General features: G+C 48.8%; 1 protein-coding gene across 3 annotated transcripts in view; it reads left to right on the top strand.

Moving 5' to 3' along the window:
• Positions 1-27,866, top strand: part of grk5l (G protein-coupled receptor kinase 5 like) — a 275,766-nt gene that overhangs the window by 233,628 nt on the left and 14,272 nt on the right. For all 3 annotated transcript variants that reach the window (XM_070866320.1, XM_070866318.1, XM_070866319.1), the window contains 4 exons: positions 3,082-3,171; positions 4,403-4,611; positions 15,755-15,892; positions 25,287-25,424. In XM_070866320.1, the coding sequence (XP_070722421.1) occupies positions 3,082-3,171; positions 4,403-4,611; positions 15,755-15,892; positions 25,287-25,424 (575 nt within the window). The remainder of the gene's footprint in view (positions 1-3,081; positions 3,172-4,402; positions 4,612-15,754; positions 15,893-25,286; positions 25,425-27,866) is intronic.

Raw genomic sequence — 27,866 nt, 5'->3', positions numbered from 1 at the left:
ATTTTTTCTATTTTTTTTATTAATGTTTTGTGGGGGGGTTCTCAGTCATAATAATGGGATATTATGAATGAGAACATACTTTACCTGATTGGCTGCCCAGAACCATGTGACTGCAGCTCCCGTCCTGCGCATATGCCGATGTGCACGCGCTGCGACGCCCAGTCAGTGGAGGCCTCAGGACCGGGAACCCGCGTTGGGCGCAGCAGGAACAGGTAAGTGCGCATCTTTTTAAAGTTTGTTACCCGATAGCCCGCGGGAAGCAGCCGACGGGATTTCTGGGCTAGTGACTCTTCCTTGACACTAATGGAAGGTAATGGTTTATTTTATACAGCTGGTGCTTGGAGTAAGTATCCAGACCAGAGTTTTGTGCACCACAGAAGTTTTCAATTAACTGTTTGCACAAGTTTTCCATTGCAACATTTCTTGAAGTGAAATGATGCATGCACGACAAGGATGTTGGATTTTCCAGCTCCAACCTGCAAATGGCTTCGAGCGTTGGCAAGGGCATCAGGGTAGAACAAAATGCTAGATCTGCCAACGAAGTAAGAAATGAGAAATGTACAGTCAGTTTATTGGAGCTCCCTCACGGGGCATATCTCCACATAGTGACTCACTCACCAATCCTGAGTTCATGCCAACACCATGTTGCCAGGGGGCATTGAGCCTGCTGGTGTCAGAGGCAATGGTTGGCCACAATGTCCCCTTGGCAAAGAACAGGGAAAATTGGCTGGGATTCCAGCTCCAACTGCTATCTCGTAGCTCCTTCTGGATAGAGCACCTGTGGACATCGGGTGTCGGCACGTATTCCCGCCAACAGTGTCAGCTGTGCTTCAGTGGGCAGCACTCTCGCCTCTGAGTCAGAAGGTTGTGGGTTCAAGTCCCACTCCAGAGACTTGAGCACATAAATCTAGGCTGACACTCCCAGTGCAGTGCTGAGGGAGCGCCGCACTGTCGGAGGTGCCGTCTTTCGGATGAGACATTAAACCGAGGCTCCGTCTGCTCTCTCAGGTGGACGTAAAAGATCCCAGGGCACTATTTGAAGAAGTGCAGGGGAGTTATCCCCAGTGTCCTGGGGCTAATATTTATCCCTCAATCAACATAACAAAAACAGATTATCTTGTCACTATTACATTGTTGTTTGTGGGAGCTTGCTGTGCGCAAATTGGCTACCGCGTTTCCCACATTACAATATTGACTGCACTTCAAAAGTACTTCATTGATTGTAAAACGCTTTGAGATATCCGGTGGTCATGAAAGGTGCTATATAAATGCAAGTATTTCTTTCTTACTCCCCATGTGCACTCAGAAAGATTTGCCACTTGGACCCCCGGTGTGTATCACCGTACCCCGGGTGTGTATCACCGTACCCCGGGTGTGTATCACCGTACCCCGGGTGTGTGTCGCCGTACCCCGGGTGTGTATCGCTGTACCCCCGGTGTGTATCACCGTACCCCGGGTGTGTGTCGCCGTACCCCCGGTGTGTATCACCGTACCCCGGGTGTGTGTCGCCGTACCCCCGGTGCGTATCGCCGTACCCCGGGTGTGTGTCGCCGTACCCCGGGTGTGTATCACCGTACCCCCGGTGCGTATCACCGTACCCCGGGTGTGTATCACCGTACCCCCCGGTGTGTATCGCCGTACCCCCGGTGCGTATCACCGTACCCCCGGTGTGTATCACCGTACCCCCCGGTGTGTATCGCCGTACCCCGGGTGTGTATCGCTGTACCCTGGGTGTGTGTCGCCGTACCCCGGGTGTGTATCACCGTACCCCAGCTGTGTATCGCCGTACCCCCGGTGTGTATCACCGTACCCCGGGTGCGTATCGCCGTACCCCCGGTGCGTATCGCCGTACCCCGGGTGTGTGTCGCCGTACCCCCGGTGTGTATCACCGTACCCCGGGTGCGTATCGCCGTACCCCCGGTGCGTATCGCCGTACCCCGGGTGTGTGTCGCCGTACCCCCGGTGCGTATCGCCGTACCCCGGGTGTGTGTCGCCGTACTCCGGGTGTGTATCACCGTACCCCGGGTGCGTATCGCCGTACCCCCGGTGTGTATCGCCGTACCCCGGGTGTGTGTCGCCGTACCCCAGCTGTGTATCGCCGTACCCCCGGTGCGTATCGCCGTACCCCGGGTGTGTGTCGCCGTACCCCGGGTGTGTGTCGCCGTACCCCGGGTGTGTATCACCGTACCCCGGGTGCGTATCGCCGTACCCCCGGTGCGTATCGCCGTACCCCGGGTGCGTATCGCCGTACCCCGGGTGCGTATCGCCGTACCCCCGGTGCGTATCGCCGTACCCCCGGTGCGTATCGCCGTACCCCCGGTGCGTATCGCCGTACCCCGGGTGCGTATCGCCGTACCCCGGGTGCGTATCACCGTACCCCCGGTGCGTATCACCGTACCCCCGGGTGTGTATCACCGTACCCCGGGTGCGTATCGCCGTACCCCGGGTGTGTATCACCGTACCCCGGGTGTGTATCACCGTACCCCGGGTGCGTATCGCCGTACCCCCGGTGCGTATCGCCGTACCCCGGGTGCGTATCACCGTACCCCGGGTGCGTATCACCGTACCCCGGGTGTGTATCACCGTACCCCGGGTGCGTATCGCCGTACCCCAGCCGCAACTGACTGCCGCCAGAAAAGATGAGCAAACTTGGCAACATAGGAACAGGAGGAGGCCATTCAGCCCCTCGAGCCTGTCCCGCCATTCTATGAGACCATGGCTGATCTACGACCTAACTCCATTTACCTGTCTTTGGCCCATATCCCTTAATATTTTTGGTGAACAAACATCTTATCAATCTCAGATTTAAAATGAACAATTGATGTAACATCCATTGCCGTTTGTGGAAGAGAGTTGCAGACTTCTCAACTTCACTTATGGTGCTCTGATCGTTAGCATGGACTGGTTGGGCCGAATGGCCTGGTCCTGTGCCGTATATCCGATGTAAACAAGCCCGTGACTTTGATTTCAGACTAATGACGGGCAACTTGTTGATCACCACGCGGGAAACTCCGGTTAAAATACCCAGTGTCACCAGGCACCGGAATAACGGCAAATCTCTTGGTGTTTTATTTTGAACAGGACACATTAGATTATCGGATTTGGGATTGGCAGTAACGATACCAGACGGAGAAAAGATCCGTGGCCGAGTGGGAACTGTCGGCTACATGGGTGAGCAGGACGTTAGTCGCTCCGGACTTTAACACAACGTACAGAAACAGGTTTTGAAAACTGTGGGGCTGGCATCACTTATTTATTTATATTTTTCCACGTAAAAGGTTCCATTTCACAAAGTTTACTCACGGCCTGCGCAGACCACTTGAAAGTTGTTTATCGCCAGCGGTGACTTTCCAGAAGCTTCCCCGTCCCAAAGCGTGCAACTTAAATATTTAGATTAGATCCTGCAGTTAGTTCCTAAAACAGATGACTCGGCTCTGAGACATGTGTGAAGTGACTTGAAGGGTTTCTGATTGGACTCAGTCGCCGAGAGACAGTGCCACAGGAAACCTTCAAACTCCATCCTCGCCCCTTGTCTGCATCCCCCACCGCAACAAACTTCAACCCAGGCTGTCGGCCGCTACTACCCCATCGTGCGATGGGGGAATTAACGCAACATCTCAGTGAGTAGCAACGCGGGCGTACTGTACAGGTTGAACCTGCCTTATCCGGAACCTTAGGGACCTGGCCTGTTCCAGATAAGGGATTTTTCCGGACGAGGCGTGGTCACGTTAAATTGGATGGTACTGGTACTGAGCAAGGGGATATCGGGGCTGGCTGACTTGGGGCTGGGAGTGCGGCAGAGAGATCATGGGGGGAGTTGGGGAGGGCTGGAGCGGTGGATCGCGGGGTCAGGCCAGGAAGAACTTCAATTTGTTCATGTCGGAGTTCTGCGCATGCGCCACCTGGTGGCCGGGAATGTTTCCGGTCAAGGGAGGGTTCCGGATAAGGGAGTTCTGGATAAGGGATGTTCAACCAGTATTTGCTTCCTGGGTTCTTTGCTTAAGAAGTCACAGCAACACATCGATAGATTTTTGGATAGTAAGGGAATCAAGGGATATGGGGATTGGGCGGGAAAGTGGAGTTGAGGTCGAAGATCAGCCATGATCTTATTGAATGGCGGAGCAGGCTCGAGGGGCCGAATGGCCGACTCCTGCTCCTAATTCTTACGTTCTTACGTAAGATCGATAGATTTTTGGGTATCAAGAGATGTGGAGGTATGGCGGGTAAATGGAGTTTGAGGTACAGCACATCCGTAATCTCATTGAATGGCGGAACAGGCCTGAGGGGCTAAATGACCTCCTCCTGTTCCTAGAAACGTCCAGCCCGTTCATCAAATCGTCTTAATGTTTGGCCCAGCCTGTTAAATTTTGTTTACTGAACCTGGTGAATTGTGCGTTTACAGCTCCCGAGGTGATCAACAACGAGCACTACACGGTGAGCCCGGACTGGTGGGGCTTGGGCTGCTTGATCTACGAGATGACCGCTGGGCACTCGCCCTTCCGTGCCCGGAAAGAGCGGGTGAAGCGGGAGGAGGTGGAGAAGCGGGTGCAGGAACAGCAGGAGGAGTACAGCGACAAGTTCACCGAGGACGCCAAGCACATCTGCGGGTTGGTGAGTCGCAGCGGCTGCGTGCGCGGACCACAGGCGGGTGCGGCTCACGGTCGAATGCCGCCGGTAGAAACGGCGGTGGATTGGTCGGTCCGCACCGCCGTTGGTGCTGGTTTCGCGGGGCTCGGTTAGGACCAGCATTTGGGCGACTGCAGATGGCCTCAACTGAAGGGGGCATTAGAATCAGGCAGATTTCATAAGAAGAGATCAGCCATGATCTTTTTAAATTGCGGAGCAGACTCAAGGGTCCGAATGGCCGACTCCTGCTCCTATTTCTGATGTAACACAATAGGAGCAGGAGTCGGCTATCTGACCCCTCGAGCCTGCTCTGCCATTCAATAAGATCATGGCTGATCCGATCATGGACTCAGCTCCACTTCCCTGCCCGCTCCCCATAACCCGTGACTCCCTTATCGCTCAAAAATCTGTCTATCTCCACCTTAAATATATTCAATGACCCAGCCTCCACAGCTCTCTGGGACAGAGAATTCCAAAGATTCACGACCCTCTGAGAGAAGAAATTCCTCCTCATCTCCGTTTTAAATGGGCGGCCCCTTATTCTGAAACTATTTAGTTCTAGATCTAGATTCCCCCACGAGGGGAAACATCCTCTCTGCATCTACCCTGTCGAGCCCCCTCAGAATCTTAAAAGTTTCAATAAGATCACCTCTCATTCTTCTAAACTGCAATGAGTATAGGCCCAACCTGCTCAACCTTTCTTCATTAGTCAACACCTTCATCTCAGGAATCAACTTCGTGTACCTTCTCTGAACTGCCTCCGATGCAAGTATATCCCTTTTTAAATAAGGAGACCAAAACTGTTTCCTTTGCCCTGACCCCCACACAGTCACTTGTACCATTAAATGTACAAACATAGGCGTCAGGCGGTGTTCGCACTGCGGTCTAGCAGTCCCGCTCAGCGGCTTTTCGGTGGTAATAACCGCGCGCGCGCGGAAATTTGAACGGGCCGCCCAGCCAGTTAAAGAGCCTTGCACACGAAAAATGAATTACAGGGAGCATTGGTGTCAGGTGGGAGTTGGGATCAGTTGTGATGCTTCCCTTTGCAGAATAGCAGCCCAACAGTCTAGGTTCGCCAAGGCAGAATGGCAATGTTAATGAAACCGTTTCTGATGTCTGAGGAGCTCTTGATAATGTAAAGTTCAGTGGGAAAGTAAGCTGAGAGCAGGGTGCAAAGAGGCTGCAGAGAGATATAGACAGGTTGACTGAGTGGGCAAGAACATGACAAATGGTATATAATGTGGGGAAGTGTGAAGTTATCCACTTTGGTAGGAAAAATAAAAAAACAATATTTTTTGATTGGTGAAATGTCTGTATTCAGAGGGACCTGGGTGTCCTTGTACATGAATCACAGAAAGTTAACGTGTAGGTACAGTGAGCAATTAGGAAAGCAAATGGTATGTTAGCTTTTGTTACAAAGAGATTAGAGTATACGAGTAAAGAAGTCTTAGTACAATTATACAGGGCATTGGTGAGGCCTCACCTGGAGCGCTGTGCACAGTTCTGGTCTCCTTACCTAAGGAAGGATATACTTGCCACAGAGGGAGTGTAACGAACGTTCACCAGACTGTTTCCTGGGATGGGGAGATTGCCCTATGAGGAGAGACTGAGTAGATAAGGCCTATATTCCCTAGGGTTTAGAAGAATGAGAGGTGATCTTATTGAAACATATAAAATTCTTAAGGGGCTTGACAGGGTTAATGCTGAGACAATGTTTTCCCTGGGCTAGGGAATCTACAACATGGGGTCACAGTCTCGGAATAAGGGGTCGGCCATTTAGAACTGAGATGAGGAGAAGCTTCTTCACTCAAAGGGTTGTGAATCTTTGGAATTCTCTGCCCCAGAGAGCTGTGGAGGCTCAGTCGTTGAGTATATTCAAGACAGAGGTCGATAAACTTTGGGGAATTAAGGGGTATGGGGATAATGCGGTAAGTTGTGTTCGAAGATAAGCCATGATCTTATTGAATGGCGAAGCAGGCTCAAAGGGCCGAATGGCCGACTCCTGCTCCTATTTCTTCTGTTCTTGCTGTCCTACTGAGGTATATTTTGTTGTGACTATTGGGCTGAAAGCAAAACTGGGCAGCCCTGGGGACCAGTGTTGTCCCTGGAGCCACTGCAAGTCCCTGAAGGAGTTAGCATAGAGGGAAATATTTTTGAGGACTAAAACGCAGACACACAGGTTTATGTGAGAGCTTACAGCATCTAGTTGCTGTTCTGTTTTCCCCATTGTCTTACACTCTTTGGTTTTGAGTCTTTCAAATTTGAAGAGGCAGAAAATGTTGCTCTTTGATTCAGCTCAAACCCGTTCCTGTTCAGGCAAATATTTGCATTTCTCCACGAGGAACACCGCAACAACGTATGGGATCCCAGCTAAGACTTTGGCTCCAGACTAAACACAAGGGCTGTTTTCTCGCCCACTCTTGCATCTCACACAACGAACCCTGGAAGTGACAAAATAATCCCAACAAACACTGACTCATGTTTTTAACCGTAACTGTCTGACGGTTAGGAGCATTACAGCAGTATTCCCGAACCAGCATCCAAAGTTGGATGAATTCCAATTGATCACTAAGTACTTGTGTAGAAGAACAGACATTTAGGTTACTGAGTGAGGATTGAAAGGGTGTGAGGATATTCTGTCTCTAAGTGACCTTACATGCATGTGCACAGGAATACTCATTGGCCCTTGAGTGTAATGTGGAGGTGCTGCATGTGCAGGTGTAGGACATTAGGATGGTGCTCCAGAACCCTATCCGTGGTGCGTTCCTGACCTCACCGTACTGTTTGGGAGCAAGATGAGGAAAAGCCACTTCAGAGAAGAGGGGTGCTGGAGGGAAATGCTATTTTATGTGGGAACCTAGCCCGAGAGTGTAGGACACCATGCAGGTTGGGAAGAGGAGACAGGTAGACTACTTTGTCGTGAGGCATAACTAAGATCGCCTATTTCCACCTCTGTAACATCACCCGCCTCCGCCCCTGTCTCAGCTCATCTGCTGCTGAAGCCCTCATCCATGCCTTTGTTACTCTAGACTTGACTACTCCAACGCACTCCTGGCCGGCCTCCAACATTCTACCCTACATAAACTAGAGGTCATCCAAAACTCAGCAGCCCGTGTCCTAACTCGCACCAAGTCCCGCTCACCCATCACCCCCTGTGCTTGCTGCCCTACATTGGTTTCTGGTTAAACAACGCCTCTATTTCGAAATTCTCATCCTTGTTTACAAATCCCTCCATGGCCTCGCCCTCCCTATCTCTGTAATCTCCTCCAGCCCCACAACCCTCCGAGAAATCCCTGATTATAATCACTCAACCATTGGTGGCTGTGCCTTCTGTTGGCTGGGCCCCAAGCTCTGGAACTCCCTCCCTAAACCTCTCCGCCTCCCTGTCTCTCTTTCCTCCTTTAAAGACGCTCCTTAAAACCGATCTCTTTGACCAAACTTTTGATCATCTGCCTTAATTTCTTCTGGTGTGGCTCGGTGTTAAATTTATTTGTTTTGTCTTAAAACACTCCCTGTGAAGCGCCTTGGGACTTTTTACAACATTAAAGGCGCTATATAAATACAAGTTGTTGTTGAGGCAACTCAATACATGGGACAATCAGAGGCACCAAACCATTTTCTTGTGAACTCTGACTGAGCACTATGGTCTTGGGAATTACCAACAGTGCTTGTGTTGGCTCTGCTATGTTGAGTTTTAGACCAAGGCCTGGCCACCAACATGGACGTTCGGGAGTGTTTAAACTAATATGGCAGGGGGATGGGAACCTATGCAGTGAGACAGGATGAAGTAATACGGAGTCAGCAACAGATGGTAGAAAGGTAAAAAGCAATAGTGGAAGGCCGAGTAAACAAAGGCTAGAAACAAAAATGGCCACACTACATCATAATTCTAAAAGGACAAAGGGTGTTAAAAAAACAAGCCTGAAGGCTTTGTGTCTTAATGCAAGGAGTATCCGTAATAAGGTGGATGAATTAACTGTGCAAATAGATGTTAACAGATATGATTAAAAAGTAGGACCTCAAAAGTAGTAATCTCTGGATTGCTACCAGTGCCACGTGATAGTCAGAGTAGGAATCGCAGGATAGCGCAGATGAATACGTGGCTTGAACAGTGGTGCAGCAGGGAGGGATTCAAATTCCTGGGGCATTGGAACCGGTTCTGGGGGAGGTGGGACCAGTACAAACCGGACGGTCTGCACCTGGGCAGGACCGGAACCAATGTCCTAGGGGGAGTGTTTGCTAGTGCTGTTGGGGAGGATTTAAACTAATATGGCAGGGGGATGGGAACCAATGCAGGGAGACAGAGGGAAACAAAAAGGAGGCAAAAGCAAAAGACAGAAAGGAGATGAGGAAAAGTGGAGGGCAGAGAAACCCAAGGCAAAGAACAAAAAGGGCCACTGTACAGCAAAATTCTAAAAGGACAAAGGGTGTTAAAAAAACAAGCCTGAAGGCTTTGTGTCTTAATGCAAGGAGTATCCGCAACAAGGTGGATGAATTAACTGTGCAAATAGATGTTAACAAATATGATGTGATTGGGATTACGGAGACGTGGCTCCAGGATGATCAGGGGTGGGAACTCAACATCCAGGGGTATTCAACATTCAGGAAAGATAGAATAAAAGGAAAAGGAGGTGGGGTAGCATTGCTGGTTAAGGAGCAAATTAAGGCAATAGTTCGGAAGGACATTAGCTTGGATGATGTGGAATCTATATGGGTAGAGCTGCAGAATACCAAAGGGCAAAAAACGTTAGTGGGAGTTGTGTACAGACCTCCAAACAGTAGTAGTGATGTTGGGGAGGGCATCAAACATGAAATTAGGGGTGCGTGCAATAAAGGTGCAGCAGTTATAATGGGTGACTTTAATATGCACATAGATTGGGTTAACCAAACTGGAAGCAATACGGTGGAGGAGGATTTCCTGGAGTGCATAAGGGATGGTTTTTTAGACCAATATGTTGAGGAACCAACTAGGGGGGAGGCCATCTTAGACTGGGTGTTGTGTAATGAGAGAGGATTAATTAGCAATCTCGTTGTGCGAGGCCCCTTGGGGAAGAGTGACCATAATATGGTGGAATTCTGCATTAGGATGGAGAATGAAACAGTTAATTCAGAGACCATGGTCCAGAACTTAAAGAAGGGTAACTTTGAAGGTATGAGGCGTGAATTGGCTAGGATAGATTGGCGAATGATACTGAAGGGGTTGACTGTGGATGGGCAATGGCAGACATTTAGAGACCGCATGGATGAACTACAACAATTGTACATTCCTGTCTGGCGTAAAAATAAAAAAGGGAAGGTGGCTCAACCATGGCTATCAAGGGAGAGAGAAAACAGGGAATTATAGACTGGTCAGCCTGACATCGGTAGTGGGTAAAATGATAGAATCAATTATTAAGGATGTCATAGCAGTGCATTTGGAAAGAGGTGATATGACAGGTCCAAGTCAGCATGGATTTGTGAAAGGGAAATCATGCTTGACAAATCTCCTGGAATTTTTTGAGGATGTTTCCAGTAGAGTGGACAAGGGAGAACCAGTTGATGTGGTATATTTGGACTTTCAGAAGGCTTTCGACAAGGTCCCACACAGGAGATTAATGTACAAAGTTAAAGCACATGGGATTGGGGTTAGTGTGCTGACATGGATTGAGAACTGGTTGTCAGACAGGAAGCAAAGAGTAGGAGCAAATGGGGACTTTTCAGAACGGCAGGCAGTGACTAGTGGGGTACCGCAAGGTTCTGTGCTGGGGCCCCAGCTGTTTACACTGTACATTAATGATTTAGATGAGGGGATTAAATGTAGTATCTCCAAATTTGCGGATGACACTAAGTTGGGTGGCAGTCTGAGCTGCGAGGAGGATGCTATGAGGCTGCAGAGCGACTTGGATAGGTTAGGGGAGTGGGCAAATGCATGGCAGGTGAAGTATAATGTGGATAAATGTGAGGTTATCCACTTTGGTGGTCAAAACAGAGAGACAGACTATTATCTGAATGGTGATAGATTAGGAAAATGGGAGGTGCAAAGAGACCTGGGTGTCATGGTACATCAGTCATTGAAGGTTGGCATGCAGGTACAGCAGGCGGTTAAGAAAGCAAATGGCATGTTGGCCTTCATAGCGAGGGGATTTGAGTACAGGGGCAGGGAGGTGTTGCTACAGTTGTACAGGGCCTTGGTGAGGCCACACCTGGAGTATTTTGTACAGTTTTGGTCTCCTAACCTGAGGAAGGACATTCTTGCTATTGAGGGAGTGCAGCGAAGGTTCACCAGACTGATTCCCGGGATGGCGGGACTGACCTATCAAGAAAAACTGGATCAACTGGGCTTGTATTCACTGGAGTTCAGAAGAATGAGAGGGGACCTCATAGAAACGTTTAAAATTCTGACGGGGTTAGACAGGTTAGATGCAGGAAGAATGTTCCCAATGTTGGGGAAGTCCAGAACCAGGGGACACAGTCTAAGGATAAGGGGGAAGCCATTTAGGACCGAGATAAGGAGGAATTTCTTCACCCAGAGAGTGGTGAACCTGTGGAATTCTCTACCCCAGAAAGTTGTTGAGGCCAATTCACTTAATATATTCAAAAAGGAGTTAGATGAAGTCCTTACTACTAGGGGAATCAAGGGGTATGGTGAGAAAGCAGGAATGGGGTACTGAAGTTGCATGTTCAGCCATGAACTCATTGAATGGCGGTGCAGGCTAGAAGGGCCGAATGGCCTACTCCTGCACCTATTTTCTATGTTTCTATGTTTCTATGTTTCTATGATGTGATTGGGATTACAGAGACATGGCTCCAGGATGATCAGGGCTGGGAACTCAACATCCATGGGTATTCAACATTCAGGAAGGATAGAATAAAAGGAAAAGGAGGTGGGGTACATAAAAACAGATAGCATTGCTGGTTAAAGAGGAGATTAATGCAATAGTTAGGAAGGACATTAGCTTGGATGATGTGGAATCTATAAGGGTGGAGCTGCAGAACACCAAAGGGCAAAAAACGTTAGTGGGAGTTGTGTACAGACCTCCAAACAGTAGTAGTGATGTTGGGGAGGACATCAAACAGGAAATTAGGGGTGCATGCAATAAAGGTGCATATAGATTGGGCTAACCAAACTGGAAGCAATACGGTGGAGGAGGATTTCCTGGAGTGCATAAGGGATGGTTTTCTAGACCAATATGTCGAGGAACCAACTAGGGGAGAGGCCATCTTAGGCTGGGTGTTGTGTAATGAGAGAGGATTAATTAGCAATCTCGTTCTGCGAGGCCCCTTGGGGAAGAGTGACCATAATATGGTGGAATTCTACATTAGGATGGAGAATGAAACAGTTAATTCAGAGACCATGGTCTAGAACTTAAAGAAGGGTAACTTTGAAGGTATGAGGCGTGAATTGGCTAGGATAGATTGGCGAATGATACTTAAAGGGTTGACTGTGGATGGGCAATGGCAGACATTTAGAGACCGCATGGATGAATTACAACAATTGTACATACCTGTCTGGCGTAAAAATAAAAAAGGGAAGGTGGCTCAACCGTGGCTATCAAGGGAAATCAGGGATAGTATTAAAGCCAAGGAAGTGGCATACAAATTGGCCAGAAATAGCAGTGAACCCGGGGACTGGGAGAAATTTAGAACTCAGCAGAGGAGGACAAAGGGTTTGATTAGGGCAGGGAAAATAGAGTACGAGAGGAAGCTTGCAGAGAACATTAAGACGGACTGCAAAAGTTTCTATAGATATGTAAAGAGAAAAAGGTTAGTAAAGACAAACGTAGGTCCCCTGCAGTCAGAATCAGGGGAAGTCATAACGGGGAACAAAGAAATGGCAGACCAATTGAACAAGTACTTTGGTTCGGTATTCACTGAGGAGGACACAAACAATCTTCCGGATATAAAAGGGGTCAGAGGTTCTAGTAAGAAGGAGGAACTGAGGGAAATCCTTATTAGTCGGGAAATTGTGTTGGGGAAATTGATGGGATTGAAGGCCGATAAATCCCCAGGGCCTGATGGACTGCATCCCAGAGTACTTAAGGAGGTGGCCTTGGAAATAGCGGATGCGTTGACAGTAATTTTCCAACATTCCATAGACTCTGGATCAGTTCCTATGGAGTGCAGGGTAGCCAATGTAACCCCACTTTTTAAAAAAGGAGGGAGAGAGAAAACAGGGAATTATAGACTGGTCAGCCTGACATCGGTAGTGGGTAAAATGATAGAATCAATTATTAAGGATGTCATAGCAGTGCATTTGGAACGAGGTGACATGATAGGTCCAAGTCAGCATGGATTTGTGAAAGGGAAATCATGCTTGACAAATCTTCTGGAATTTTTTGAGGATGTTTCCAGTAGAGTGGACAAGGGAGAACCAGTTGATGTGGTGTATTTGGACTTTCAGAAGGCTTTCAACAAGGTCACACACAAGAGATTAATGTGCAAAGTTAAAGCACATGGGATTGGGGGTATTGTGCTGACGTGGATTGAGAACTGGTTGGCAGACAGGAAGCAAAGAGTAGGAGTAAATGGGTACTTTTCAGAATGGCAGGCAGTGACTAGTGGGGTACCACAAGGTTCTGTGCTGGGGCCCCAGCTGTTTACATTGTACATTAATGATTTAGACGAGGGGATTAAATGTAGTATCTCCAAATTTGCGGATGACACTAAGTTGGGTGGCAGTGTGAGCTGCGAGGAGGATGCTATGAGGCTGCAGAGTGATTTGGATAGGTTAGGTGAGTGGGCAAATGCATGGCAGATGAAGTATAATGTGGATAAATGTGAGGTTATCCACTTTGGTGGTAAAATCAGAGAGATAGACTATTATCTGAATGGTCATTGAAGGTTGGCATGCAGATAACGTCGGCGGTTAAGAAAGCAAATGGCATGTTGGCCTTCATAGCGAGGGGATTTGAGTACAGGGGCAGGGAGGTGTTGCTACAGTTGTACAGGGCCTTGGTGAGGCCACACCTGGAGTATTGTGTACAGTTTTGGTCTCCTAACTTGAGGAAGGACATTCTTGCTATTGAGGGAGTGCAGCGAAGATTCACCAGACTGATTCCCGGGATGGTGGGACTGACCTATCAAGAAAGGCTGGATCAACTGGGCTTGTATTCACTGGAGTTCAGAAGAATGAGAGGGGACCTCATAGAAAAGTTTAAAATTCTGACGGGTTTAGACAGGTTAGATGCAGGAAGAATGTTCCCAATGTTGGGGAAGTCCAGAACCAGGGGTCACAATCTAAGGATAAGGGATAAGCCATTTAGGACCGAGATGAGGAGAAACTTCTTCACCCAGAGAGTGGTGAACCTGTGGAATTCTCTACCACAGAAAGTTGTTGAGGCCAATTCACTAAATATATTCAAAAGGGAGTTAGATGAAGTCCTTACTACTCGGGGGATCAAGGGGTATGGCGAGAAAGCAGGAAGGGGGTACTGAAGTTGCATGTTCAGCCATGAAATCATTGAATGGCGGTGCAGGCTAGAAGGGCTGAATGGCCTACTCCTGCACCTATTTTCTATGTTTCTATGTTTCTATGTGACAGATTAGGAAAAGGGGAGGTGCAATGAGACCTGGGTGTCATGGTACATCAGTCATTGAAAGTTGGCATGCAGGTACAGCAGGCGGTTAAGAAAGCAAATGGCATGTTAGCCTTCATAGCGAGGGGATTTGAGTACAGGGGCAGGGAGGTGTTACTACAGTTGTACAGGGCCTTGGTGAGGCCACACCTGGAGTATTGTGTACAGTTTTGGTCTCCTAACTTGAGGAAGGACATTCTTGCTGTTGAGCGAGTGCAGCGAAGGTTCACCAGACTGATTCGGGATGGCGGGACTGACCTATCAAGGAAGATTGGATCAACTGGGCTTGTATTCACTGGAGTTCAGAAGAATGAGAGGGGATCTCATAGAAACATTTAAAATTCTGATGGGTTTAGACAGGTTAGATGGAGGAAGAATGTTCCCAATGTTGGGGAAGTCCAGAACCAGGGGTGACAGTCTAAGGATAAGGGGTAAGCCATTTAGGACCGAGATGAGGAGAAACTTCTTCACCCAGAGAGTGGTGAACCTGTGGAATTCTCTACCACAGAAAGTTGTTGAGGCTAATTCACTCAATATATTCAAAAATGAGTTAGATGTAGTCCTTACTACTAGGGGGATCAAGGGGTATGCGAGAAAGCAGGAATGGGGTACTGAAGTTGCATGTTCAGCCATGAACTCATTGAATGGCGGTGCAGACTAGAAGGGCCGAATGACCTACTCCTGCACCTACTTTCTATGTTTCTATGTTTCTATGTCACATGGTTCTGCTCCTGCAAGGGCCTTCTCCTGAGCTCAGGACATATCCTCTCCAAGCTGGCAAAGCACAGTTTGTGTCCTTCCAGCTCTGTACTATAAATATTATAAAGAGGATATCAAGGCACTGGAGAGGGTGCAGAGAAGCTTTACAAGGGTGATACCAGAAATGCGAGGGTATACATATCAGGAAAGGATGAACAGGCTGGGTCTCTTTTCTCTTGAAAAAAGAAGGCTGAGGGGTGACCTAATCGAGATCTTTAAAATTACAAAAGGTTTTGATAGAGAGGATAGAGAATGTTTCCACTTGTCGGGAAGAGCATAACTAGAGGCCATCAATATAATATAGTCACCAAGAAATCCAATGGGGAATTCAGGAGAAACTTCTTTACCCAGAGAGTGGTGAGAATGTGGAACTCGCTGCCACAGGGAGGAGTTGAGGCGAATAGTATCGGTGTATTTAAGGGGAGGCTGGACAAGTATATTGGGGAGAAGGGAATAGAGGGTTATGCTGATAGAGTTAGATGAGGAAAGACGGGAGGAGGCTCGAGTGGGGCATAAACACCGGCATGGACTGGTTGGGCCGAATGGCCTGTTTCTGGGCCGTATATCCGATGCAATAAATGAGATTTGAAAAGACGTTGATTTTTAGGGGAGTTCTACAGATTGGAGAGAGAATGTGTTCGAGTGGAATGTGTTCTGCAATGGAGAAAGGAGGAAGGTCCTGTCGGTCAGCAGATACGGAGACACTGGTCTCCGGCCTTCGTTCCGGGCCGGAGTGATGTGTGGCACAAGGAAAAGCACCAGGAAAATCTCTTTTGGATGGAATGTTTTTTTGACCGAATCCTTTGTCTTCCCAGTTATTGACCAAAGATCCAAAGCAGCGACTCGGTTGCAAAGCAGAGGGAGCCAATGAGGTGAAGGAACATCCTTTCTTCAAATGCATCAACTTCAAGCGGCTGGAGGCCGGTATGCTGGAACCGAGTTTCTTACCAGATGTAAGTGTGTGCCGGGGCGGGGGGGATTGAGGGAGGGACTGTATTGGATGTCACATCCCCTCGCATTACAACAGAAGTTTTCATTGGCTATGGAGCACTTTGGCATGCCCTGAATAAGTGCAAGTTTAGTTCTTTGATAAAGTACTAGTGTTGATGATGGAAATGCAGTGGTTGTTTGTATATATGGACTTTCAATAGGCATTTGATAAAGTATCACATTACAGACTTATCCAGAAAATGAAAGCAGTGTATCAAAGAGGCGGTGGTAACTTGAGTAGGAAATTGGCTAAGGATAGAAGGCAAAGAGTTGTGGTGAACAAATGCATTTCCGATCAGAGAGCTGTGAGGTCCCCCAGGGCTCAGTTTTAGGACCACTGCGTTTCTTGTTATATATAAATGACCTAGACTTGGGTATGTGGAGTACAGTTTTGAAGTTTGCGGATGATAGAAAACTTGGCAACATAGTAAATAGTGAGGAGGATGGTAACATACATCAGGAGGACATAGACAGATAGACCGGTGAAGTGGGCAGACACATGGCAGATGCAGTTTTACGCCGATAAGTGTGAAGTGATGCACTTTGGGAGAAACAGCATGGAGAGGCGGTATAATTTAAATGGTACTGTTCTGAGCAGGGTCAAAGAGCTGAGGGACCTGGGAGTTCTTATTCATAAATCCTTGAAGGTGGCAGGGCAAGTTAATCAGGTGGTTAAGGAGGCGTATGGGAGACTTGGCTTTGTAAATAGGGGCATTGAATACAAAAAGAATGAACCACGCTAAACCTTTACAATCACTGATAAGCCCTCGGCTGGAGTGTTGTGCATACTTCAGGAAGGATCTCAAGGCCTTGGCGAGATAACAGAGGAGGTTTACCAGGATCATCCCGGGGATGAGGCTCTTCCGAGAAATTGGAGAAGTTGGGATTATTCTCCTTCGAGCAGAGAAGGTTAAGGGGAGACCTGATCGAGGTGTTCAATATGATGAGGGGCTTAGATCGAGCAAGTCGGGAGAGACTGTTTCCTCCAGCAAGTGGTCAATAACCAGAGGTGATAGATTTAAAATAATTGGCAAACGAACTAGAGGGGAAATGAGAAGACATGTTTTCACACAGCAGGTTAAGATCTGGACGCGTTTATTTGTACTGCAACAATGGCCGCCATGCTCCACCCTTTGTCTATGATTGGTCCCCTTCGAGGATAAGCCACACCCTGAAGGTTCACAGGAATGTGTCACTGGAACCGTCCATCCCAAGGTCTCACTGACTTTGCAAATTGTAACTCGATCCACTTTGACTTCCTGAAGTGACAGAGGACAGAGCTCCCCAGAACACAGCAAGGGCCAGCTGAAGTGCCTTACACCCGCCCCCAATCATACATGGGGCATTGTGTGCGGATTGTGAACAGGTTTATTGGGTATGAAGTGAATAGTGACAGTGTCATGACTTCTGGATTTCATCCAATCCAACGATGTCCCTTGTCGGGGGTTGGAAGAACGTGATATGTCTTCCTGGAGTTCCCTCTCTCCCCTCCGACAACCCCCCTCCCCCCACCCCACCCCACCCCAACCTGTGTCTCTCCCTCTCGCTCTCTCCCTCCCAGCCTCTCTCTCTCTCTCCCCCCCCAGCCTCTCTCTGTCTCTCTCTCTCTCCCCGCCAGCCTCTCTCTCGCTCTCTCCCCCAGCTTCTCTCTCTCCCCCCAGCCTCTCTCTCTCTCGCTCTCTCTCTCTCCCTGCCAGCCTCTCTCTCTCTCCTCCCCAGCCCCTCTCTCTCTCTCTCCACCTGCCCCAGCCTCTCTCTCTCTCTCCCCCAGCCTCTCTCTCTCTCTCCCCCAGCCTCTCTCTCTCTCTCTCTCTCCTCCAGCCTCTCTCTCTCTCCCCCAGCCTCTCTCTCTCTCCCCCAGCCTCTCTCCCCCAACCTCTCTCTCTCTCTCCCCCAGCCTCTCTCTCTCTCTCCCAGCCTCTCTCTCTCTCTTTCCCCCAGCATCTCTCTCTCTCTCTCTCCCCCAGCCTCTCTCTCTCTCTCTCTCTCTCCCCCAGCCTCTCTCTCTCTCTCTCTCTCTCCCCCAGCCTCTCTCTCTCTCTCCCCCAACCTCTCTCTCTCCCAGCCTCTCTCTCTCTCTCTTTCCCCCAGCCTCTCTCTCTCTCTCTTTCCCCCAGCCTCTCTCTCTCTCCCACAGCCTCTCTCTCTCTCCCCCAGCCTCTCTCTCTCTCCCAGCCTCTCTCTCTCTCCCCCAGCCTCCCTCTCTCTCTCCCAGCCTCTCCCTCTCTCTCTCTCCCCCAGTCCCTCTCTCCCTCTCGGCCCTCCGCCGCTTCTCTGCTCGCAGCCGCCCACGCCGGCCGCACTCGGCCCCTCCCCCCACTTAGGGCCCAAGTTTCCACACGCGCCGAGAACGGCGCAGTCCTGACCTGCACGCCCGTTTTTCGCGCCACAAAGTGCGCCTAAAAAAAACCTCCAGATTCTCCGGCTCCCTGCAGGTCCTCTGGCCCTCGGCGCAGCCGGCACTAGCTGTGGGGGGGCGGAGCCAGGTCCCTGCGCTGAAAACAGTGCCGGGACCTCTGCACATGCGCGCTACAGTGGGCACGCAAGTGCAGTAGCTCCAGGCGCTGAACTGTGTGGGAGGGGCCCGAAGCACGCAGCCCCTAGCCCTGGCCCAATGGCCTCACTGGGGCTGCGTGACTAAGGCTCCTCCCACGACCAGCTCCTGCTTCCTCCAGACCGGACCCGACACCCGCTCCCCCCCCGCCCCCCCACCGCCCCCGGACTGGATCCGACCTGACCTCCCTCCCCCGACCTGACCTCCCTCCCCCCGACCTGACCTCCCTCTCCCTCCCTCCCCCCGACCCGAACCGAACCGAAACGACCTCCCTCCCACCACCCCCCCGACCCGCGCTCCCCCCCGACCCGGCCCAACGCCACCTTCCTGTAAATCTGGTGCTGGGGACGGGCCCTGCCCGAAGTCTCGGGCCCGACCCGTTCAGCCTCCCTCCCCCTTCTCCTTCCCCCCCCCACCCCCCAATCTCCTTCCCCCCCAATCTCCTTCCCCTCCGATCTCCTTCCCCCCCCACCACAATCTCCTCCCCCCCCCCCATCTCCTCTCCCCCAATCTCCTCCCCGCCCGCAATCTCCTTCCCCCCAATCTCCTTCCCCCCCAATCTCCTTCCCCCCCAATCTCCTTCCCCCCCAATCTCCTCCCCCCCAATCTCCTTCCCCCCCAATCTCCTTCCCCCCAATCTCCTTCCCTCCCAATCTCCTCCCCCCCCAATCTCCTTCCCCCCCAATCTCCTTCCCCCCCCAATCTCCTTCCCCCCCAATCTCCTTCCCTCCCAATCTCCTCCCCCCCCAATCTCCTTCCCCCCCAATCTCCTCCCCCCCAATCTCCTTCCCCCCCCAATCTCCTTCCCCCCCAATCTCCTTCCCTCCCAATCTCCTTGCCCCCCATCTCCTTTCTCCCCCTTCTCCCCTTTATCCCCTCTCCCCCCTCCCCCTGTCCCCCTTCTCCCCTTCCCCTTCTCCCCCATCCCTCCCCCTTCCCCCACATCCCTCCCCCTTCCCTCCCTCTGCTCCCCCCCTCTCTCCCTCTACCCCCTCCTCCCCCTTCCCTCGCTGTCAGAAACACAGACACTGACAGACAGAGAATGAGAGACACACACAGAGAGACAGAGAGATAGAGACACTGACAGAGACACACTGTGGGGGGGGGGGGGGGGGGAATCCCAGCACGCTGTTGGAGGGCTGCAGTCGGTAAGTAGAAAATGTTTTATTTATTGATTTAAAAAAAAATTATTTCTTATTAATTTTTTTTGATTGATTTATTGGTTGATTTATTGATGTATTTATCATTTATTATTGATGATGGCTCTTTATTTGTAAAACTGAAATGTTTAATGTTTGTAAACTTCCATTTAAACCCCCCCCCCACCATTCTCTACGCCTGATTTGTAACCTGCGCCTAATTTTCTAAAGTGTAGACAAGGTTTTTTCGAGCGTACAAAAATCTTCACTTACTCCATTCTAAGTTAGTTTGGAGTAAGTATTCACTCACAAAACTTTGAAATCAGACGTAAGTGGCCGGACACGCCCCCTTTTGAAAAAAAAATTCTATTCCAAAGTGAAACTGTTCCAACTGACTAGAACTGGTAGTTCTACACCAGTTGCTCCTAAAAATCAGGAGCAAATCATGTGGAAACTTGGGGCCTTAGTTTCCAAATACTAATTTCAAAATTACTCCTTCATTGCCTCGTGTGAGGCATGATCCAGAGACAGGAGGGTCGACAACCAGAGAACATAGATTGAAGCTAGTTGGCTGAAGAACTATCACAGAACCATAGAAATTTACAGCACAGCGGGAGGCCATTCGACCCATCGTGTCCGCGCCGGCCGACAAAGAGCTACCCAGCCTAATCCCACTTTCCAGCTCTCGGTCCGTAGCCCTGAACTTCAGGTGCACATCCAGGTACTTTTTAAATGTGGTGAGGGTTTCTGCCTCTACCACCCTTTCAGGCCGTGAGTTCCAGACCCCCACCACCCGCTGGGTGAAGACATTTCCCCTCAAATCCCCTCTAAACCTCCGACCAATTATTTTAAAATCTATGCCCCCTGGTTGCTGAAATCTCTGCTAAGGGAAACAGGTCCTTCCTATCCACTCTATCTGGGCCCCTCTCAATTTTATACGCCTCAATGTCTCCCCTCAGCCTCCTCTGTTCCAAAGAAAACAAACCCAGCCTATCCAATCTTTCAACTAGCGAGGAGAAGAGGAGAATTTTTTTTACACAGCGAGTTGTGATTGGGAATGCACTGCCTGAAAGGGCAGTGGGAGCGGATTCTATAGTAACTTTCAAAAGGGAATTGGATAAATACTTGAAAAGGAAAGATTTGCAGAGCTCTTGAATGGCCTCCTTCGTTGCTGTCGGATTCTATGATGAGTTGGACAGTGATACTAGGACAGCATGTCTGAGCCTTCGAGATGGACACAGATGACCAAAGCTAGGCCGACCATTCCGGCCCATGCGTCACACCACTGCCCGACCTCCAGCTCCATTCCACACATGGAGCACCATCCCGATGATGTCAGGACTAAGTTTCTCCTGGTGGTTTGAGTCTGCATTTCGTTGTCAGCTGTGGCTCAGTGGGCAGCACTCTCGCCTCTGAGTCAGAAGGTTGTGGGTTCAAGTCCCACCCCAGGGACTTGAGCACAAAATCTAGGCTGACACTCCCAGTGCAGTGCTGAGGGAGTGCTGCACTGTCAGAGGTGCTGTCTCTCAGATGAGATGTTAAACTGAGGCCCTGTCTGCTCTCTCAGGTGGATATAAAAGATCCCATGGCACTATTTTGAAGAAGAGCAGGGGAGTTATCCCTGGTATCCTGGCCAATATTTATCCCTCAATCAACATAACAAAAACAGATTATCTGGGTCATTGTCACATTGCTGTTTGTGGGAGCTTGCTGTGCATAAATTGGCTGCCATGTTTCCCACATTACAACAGTGACTACACTCCAAAATACTTCATTGGCTGTAGAGCCTTTTGACTCGTCAGGTGGTTGTGAAACATAGAAACATAGAAAATAGGTGCAGGAGCAGGCCATTCAGCCCTTCTAGCCTGCACCGCCATTCAATGAGTTCATGGCTGAACATGAAACTTCAGTACCCACTTCCTGCTTTCACGCCATACCCCTTGATCCCCCGAGTAGTAAGGACTTCATCTAACTCCCTTTTGAATATATTTGGTGAATTGGCCTCAACTACTTCCTGTGGTAGAGAATTCCACAGGTTCACCACTCTCTGGGTGAAGAAGTTTCTCCTTATCTCGGTCCTAAATGGCTTACCCCTTATCCTTAGACTGTGACCCCTGGTTCTGGACTTCCCCAACATTGGGAACATTCTTCCTGCATCCAACCTGTCCAAACCCGTCAGAATTTTAAACGTTTCTATGAGGTCCCCTCTCACTCTTCTGAACTCCAGTGAATACAAGCCCAGTTGATCCAGTCTTTCTTGATAGGTCAGTCCCACCATCCCGGGAATCAGTCTGGTGAATCTTCGTTGCACTCCCTCAATAGCAAGTATGTCCTTCCTCAAGTTAGGAGACCAAAACTGTACACAATACTCCAGGTGTGGCCTCACCAAGGCCCTGTACAACTGTAGCAACACCTCCCTGCCCCTGTACTCAAATCCCCTCGCTATGAAGGCCAACATGCCATTTGCTTTCTTAACCGCCTGCTGTACCTGCATGCCAACCTTCAATGACTGATGTACCATGACACCCAGGTCTCGTTGCACCTTCCCTTTTCCTAATCTGTCACCATTCAGATAATAGTCTGTCTCTCTGTTTTTACCACCAAAGTGGATAACCTCACATTTATCCACATTATACTTCATCTGCCACGCATTTGCCCACTCACCTAACCTATCCAAGTCACTCTGTAGCCTCATAGCATCCTCCTCGCAGCTCACACTGCCACCCAACTTAGTGTCATCCGCAAATTTGGAGATACTACATTTAATCCCCTCGTCTAAATCATTAATGTACAATGTAAACAGCTGGGGCCCCAGCACAGAACCCTGCGGTACCCCACTAGTCACTGCCTGCCATTCCGAAAAGTACCCATTTACTCCTACTCTTTGCTTCCTGTCTGACAACCAGTTCTCAATCCACGTCAGCACACTACCCCCAATCCCATGTGCTTTAACTTTGCACATTAATCTCCTGTGTGGGACCTTGTCGAAAGCCTTCTGAAAGTCCAAATATACCACATCAACTGGTACTCCTTTGTCCACTTTATTGGAAACATCCTCAAAAAATTCCAGAAGATTTGTCAAGCATGATCTCCCTTTCACAAATCCATGCTGACTTGGACCTATCATGTCACCATTTTCCAAATGCGCTGCTATGACATCCTTAATAATTGATTCCATCATTTTACCCACTACTGAGGTCAGGCTGACCGGTCTATAATTCCCTGCTTTCTCTCTCCCTCCTTTTTTAAAAAGTGGGGTTACATTGGCTACCCTCCACTCGATAGGAACTGATCCAGAGTTAATGGAATGTTGGAAAATGACTGTCAATGCATCCGCTATTTCCAAGGCCACCTCCTTAAGTACTCTGGGATGCAGTCCATCAGGCCCTGGGGATTTATCGGCCTTCAATCCCATCAATTTCCCCAACACAATTTCCCGACTAATAAAGATTTCCCTCAGTTCCTCCTCCTTAATAGACCCTCTGACCACTTTTATATCCGGAAGGTTGTTTGTGTCCTCCTTAGTGAATACTGAACCAAAGTACTTGTTCAATTGGTCTGCCATTTCTTTGTTCCCCGTTATGACTTCCCCTGATTCTGACTGCAGGGGACCTACGTTTGTCTTTACTAACCTTTTTCTCTTTACATACCTATAGAAACTTTTGCAATCCGCCTTAATGTTCCCTGCAAGCTTCTTCTCGTACTCCATTTTCCCTGCCCTAATCAAACCCTTTGTCCTCCTCTGCTGAGTTCTAAATTTCTCCCAGTCCCCAGGATCGCTGCTATTTCTGGCCAATTTGTATGCCATTTCCTTGGCTTTAATACTATCCTTGATTTCCCTAGATAGCCACGGTTGAGCCACCTTCCCTTTTTTATTTTTACGCCAGACAGGAATGTACAATTGTTGTAATTCATCCATGCGGTCTCTAAATGTCTGCCATTGCCCATCCACAGTCAACCCCTTAAGTATCATTAGCCAATCTATCTTAGCCAATTCATGCCTCATACCTTCAAAGTTACCCTTCTTTAAGTTCTGGACCATGGTCTCTGAATTAACTGTTTCATTCTCCATCCTAATGCAGAATTCCACCATATTATGGTCACTCTTCCCCAAGGGGCCTCGCACAATGAAAGGTGCTATATAAATGCAAGTCTTTGTTTCAGTCCTGCTGTCGGGCTTTAGCAGCTCAGAATCATTCAGGGTCATGTGTACTAGAATGGGGTACGGTGTGTTACTGGACCAATAATCCAGAGGTCTGGACTAATGATCCAGCAACATGACTTCAAACCCCGGAATTAAAATTCAGTTAATTAAATAAATCTAGAATAAAAAGCTAGTATCAGTAATAGTGAACCATGAAAATACTGGATTGTTGTAAAAACCCATCTGGTTCACTGATGTCCTTTAGGGAAGGAAATCTGCCGCCCTTACCCGGTCTGGCCGATATGTGACTCCAGACCCACAGCAATGTGGTTGACTCTGAAATGCCACTCAGTTGCATCAAAACTGCTGGGGATGGGCAATAAATGCTGGCTTTGCTAGCGACACCCACATCGCGTGAATAAATAAAACAAAAATTAATGTTACCAAGAGCAGAGTGGAATGTGTATGCAGTGGAATCAGAAAAAGGGTAACTTCAAAACCAATCTGTGGAAACAATATTTAAGTGAGAGTGCGCTCAGTCTATGGAACAGTCTACCAGGGAGACGCTGGAAGCAGTTGACTCAATTTAATGCAAATGAGATCAATGTATTTCAGAGGAACATATTTTGGAAAAGATTACATAATTTGAGACATGACATTTGGTCAGTGTCACATGCTTGGAAGGAGAGTTGATTTGGATCCTGTGGACCCCAAAGCTCTCCGCCACTCCTGTCTGGGTCTGTTGTAGACTAATTGATTGCTGCAATTAGTCAACAGCTCCATGATCGTTGCATCATGCCACTACCAGACAAACTGGATGGACCTAGGTCTTTTCTCGTCTAGAAATTCCTATGTTCCTATAATTTGCATTTAAATTATTGACTGGGAGTTGGACATGTTGAGGCTGCTACTTAATGTCAAGGACGATCAGATCTCGAACCCTCATCGATGTCGGCTTGTGGGTTTGATTACCTGGTTATCGGCCCCTCGAGCCTGCTCCGCCATTCAATAAGATCATGGCTGATCTGATCCTGGCCTCAACTCCACTTCCCTGCCCGCTCCCCATAACCCTTGTCTCCCTTATCGTTCAAAAATCTGTCTATCTCCACCTTAAATATATTCAAAGACCCAGTCTCCACAGCTCTCTGGGGCAGAGAATTCCAAAGATTCACAACCCTCTGAGAGAAGAAATTCCTCCTCATCTCCGTTTTAAATGGGCGGCCCCTTATTCTGAGACTGTGCCCCCTAATTCTAGATTCACTCATTGATTGATGGCCTCCTTGTGTGAAATGTTCAGGACTAGGACGGTAATTTTTTAATTACCTTTGGCCTATATAATTCTGGTGCAAAAATTGGTGCTGGGATGCTGTGATAGAGCGACATGTCCCATGTACATAGCTTCAGTTGTGATTGTGATGAAACATGGCTTTTGTCCCAGTCATTTGCAAACATGGCTGCCTTTCCCAATGTGACTGTTGGCTTTTTAACGCTTGTGTTGTGTGTTTATTGTTAACCTATAGCCTCGAGCTGTTTACTGCAAAGATGTGCTGGACATTGAACAGTTCTCCACAGTGAAAGGGGTTTATCTGGACCAAACTGACAATGATTTCTATGTGAAATTCTCGACAGGCAGCGTTCCAATCCCTTGGCAAAACGAGGTAAGAGGCAAACTATCACTTGCAATGTGGATAATGAGACAGTTAGCCTGTGACTGAGGAAGTTAAAGAATATAAGAATTGGCAGGGGCAGGGATTGGCTGTGAGGCCTGTAATGTATTTGCTTCATGGGTTCTTGCTTAAGAATCCATAGCAACACATTGCTATTAAAAACGAGTTGGTTTATTAGCAAAGGTTTAACAATCACACTACACATTACCAGTTCATCCACCAGGCTCACAACCACCTGCCTCATCGTGGATCCCCCGAACCCAACTGGCTGGGGTTTTATTGAGTCTCATGAACATCACATGGCTAAGCCACTCCCAACTCAACAACTCTACAAACCTGTGAGCATACCCTCAGGTATATACATTACAAGGCCCAATAAGCTTATCGCACCTTCATAGGTCAACACACCACCTGACAGCCTTCTGGACTCGACTTTGAGTCAACAATTTCAGACCATAATCTCTGTCCATATTTTTGTCCCTTTTTTTTTTACAAGACTTTTTATTTCTCTGTTTCCCAGGGCAGCTGGTGATGATTCTGCCATCACACCCTCTCTAGACTCATCTTTTGTTTCCTAACTTGTGCCATTACCATCTCAAGCCGGCCCATCATCCCTTTCGTCTCTTAATCTCTACTGCCTTCTATCCTACCCTCCCCCCGCCGGCCCTTTCACTGCCCCTGCACTTCATTAAGAACCTGCTACATCTCAAACTTTTCCAGTTCTGATAAAGGGTCACAGATCTGAAACGTTAACTCTGTGTCTCTCTCCACAGATACTGCCTGACCCGCTGAGATTTCCAGCACTTTCTGTTTTCATTTCACACCATCTAAACTGTCCCTTTGCTTAATGAGCATTGTCTGCTTCAGTGGGTAATCCCCAGGAACTTACTCAACAGCTCCATAAATCTTTGGGCAGAAGACTCCCTCCTCCTGACTTGACTGCTTACCCCATACTTCCTAGTTTCCAACCCATGCCTTGTGTTATTTGAACCCTGCACCGCAGTGTACACTTTGCCTGCATCATTTTTGCCAGCTCCTTTCACAGTCCGACCATGCTGCAGCAAACACACCAATACGTGCTTTGGTTTACACACTCCTGCTCGAGATCCCGTTCTCACCAAGCACTGGGCGGGGCGGGGAGAGAATCTGCATTCTCCACGATGGAGAGCTTCAAGTTCCCGGGGAAAGATGACAACTGACCGTGATCGTGACATAAGAACTAGGAGCAGGAGTAGGCCCTATGGCCCCTCGAGCCTGCTCCACCATTCAATAAGATCACGGCTGATCTTCGATCTCAACTCCACTTTCCCACCCGCTCCCCATCTCTCTTGATCCCTGGATTCCAAAAATCTATCGATCTCTGTCTTGAATATATTCAACAACTGAGCACCCACAGCCCCCTGGGGCAGAGAATTCCAAAGATTCACCACCCTCTGAGTGAAGAAATTCCTCCTCATCTCAGTGTTAAATGGCCGACCCCTTATCCTGAGACTGTACCCCCTGGTTCTAGACTCTCCAGCCCAGGGGAAACATCCTCTCAGCATCTACCCTGTCAATCCCCCTCAGAATCTTGTATGTTTCAATAAGATCACCTCTCATTCTTCTAACTTCCAGAAAATATGGGCCCGATCTATTCAATCTCTCCTCATAGGACAACCCTATCATCCCACGAATCAATCTAGTGAACCTTCGTTGTACCACCTCTAAGCCAAGTATGACCCTCCTTAGATAAGGAGACCAAAACTGTGCACAGTGCTCCAGGTGTGGTCTCACCAAGGCCCTGTACAATTGCAGCAAGACTTCCTTACTCTTGTACTCCAACCCCTTGCAATAAACGCCAACATACCATTTACCCTCCCAAATGCAAGAGGTCACTAACTCCAGATAGGAGACAGTCAGCCTATCTACCTGGCAGCACAAAGTCCCGCTTCCTGTGCCCCTTCCTGCAAATCACTGCTTCACGAGCCTGTTTTCCTCACCCTCCCCCCGCCCCTCTGACTCCGTACACAGAAATTAATCTTTTCCATGGGATCAAGCGACCGATGTGGGCAGGAAATGACATGTGACAAGACTATGTAACATGGCCTGTTGTAATGGAGGTGTGAATGTGCTCATTTCAAATGAGACAACGTCGCCATTAAAATCATGAATAGAGGTATAGAGTACAAAAGTGTGGAGGTTATGATGGACCTGTATAAAACACTGGTTCAGCCCCAACTGGAGTATTGTGTCCAATTCTGGGCACCACACTTTAGGAAGGATGTGAAGGCCTTAGAGAGGGAGCAGAAAAGATTTACGAGAATGGTTCCAGGGATGAGGGACTTCAGTGACGTGGATAGACTGGAGAAGCTGGGGTTGTTCTCCTTGGAGCAAAGAAGGTCGAGAGGAGATTTGATCGAGGTGTTCAAAATCATGAGGGGTCTGGACAGAGTA

Source organism: Pristiophorus japonicus, chromosome 22 (assembly GCF_044704955.1).
Source record: "Pristiophorus japonicus isolate sPriJap1 chromosome 22, sPriJap1.hap1, whole genome shotgun sequence".
Lineage (NCBI taxonomy): Eukaryota > Metazoa > Chordata > Chondrichthyes > Pristiophoridae > Pristiophorus > Pristiophorus japonicus.
This window is presented reverse-complemented; position numbering and strand designations above follow the sequence as displayed.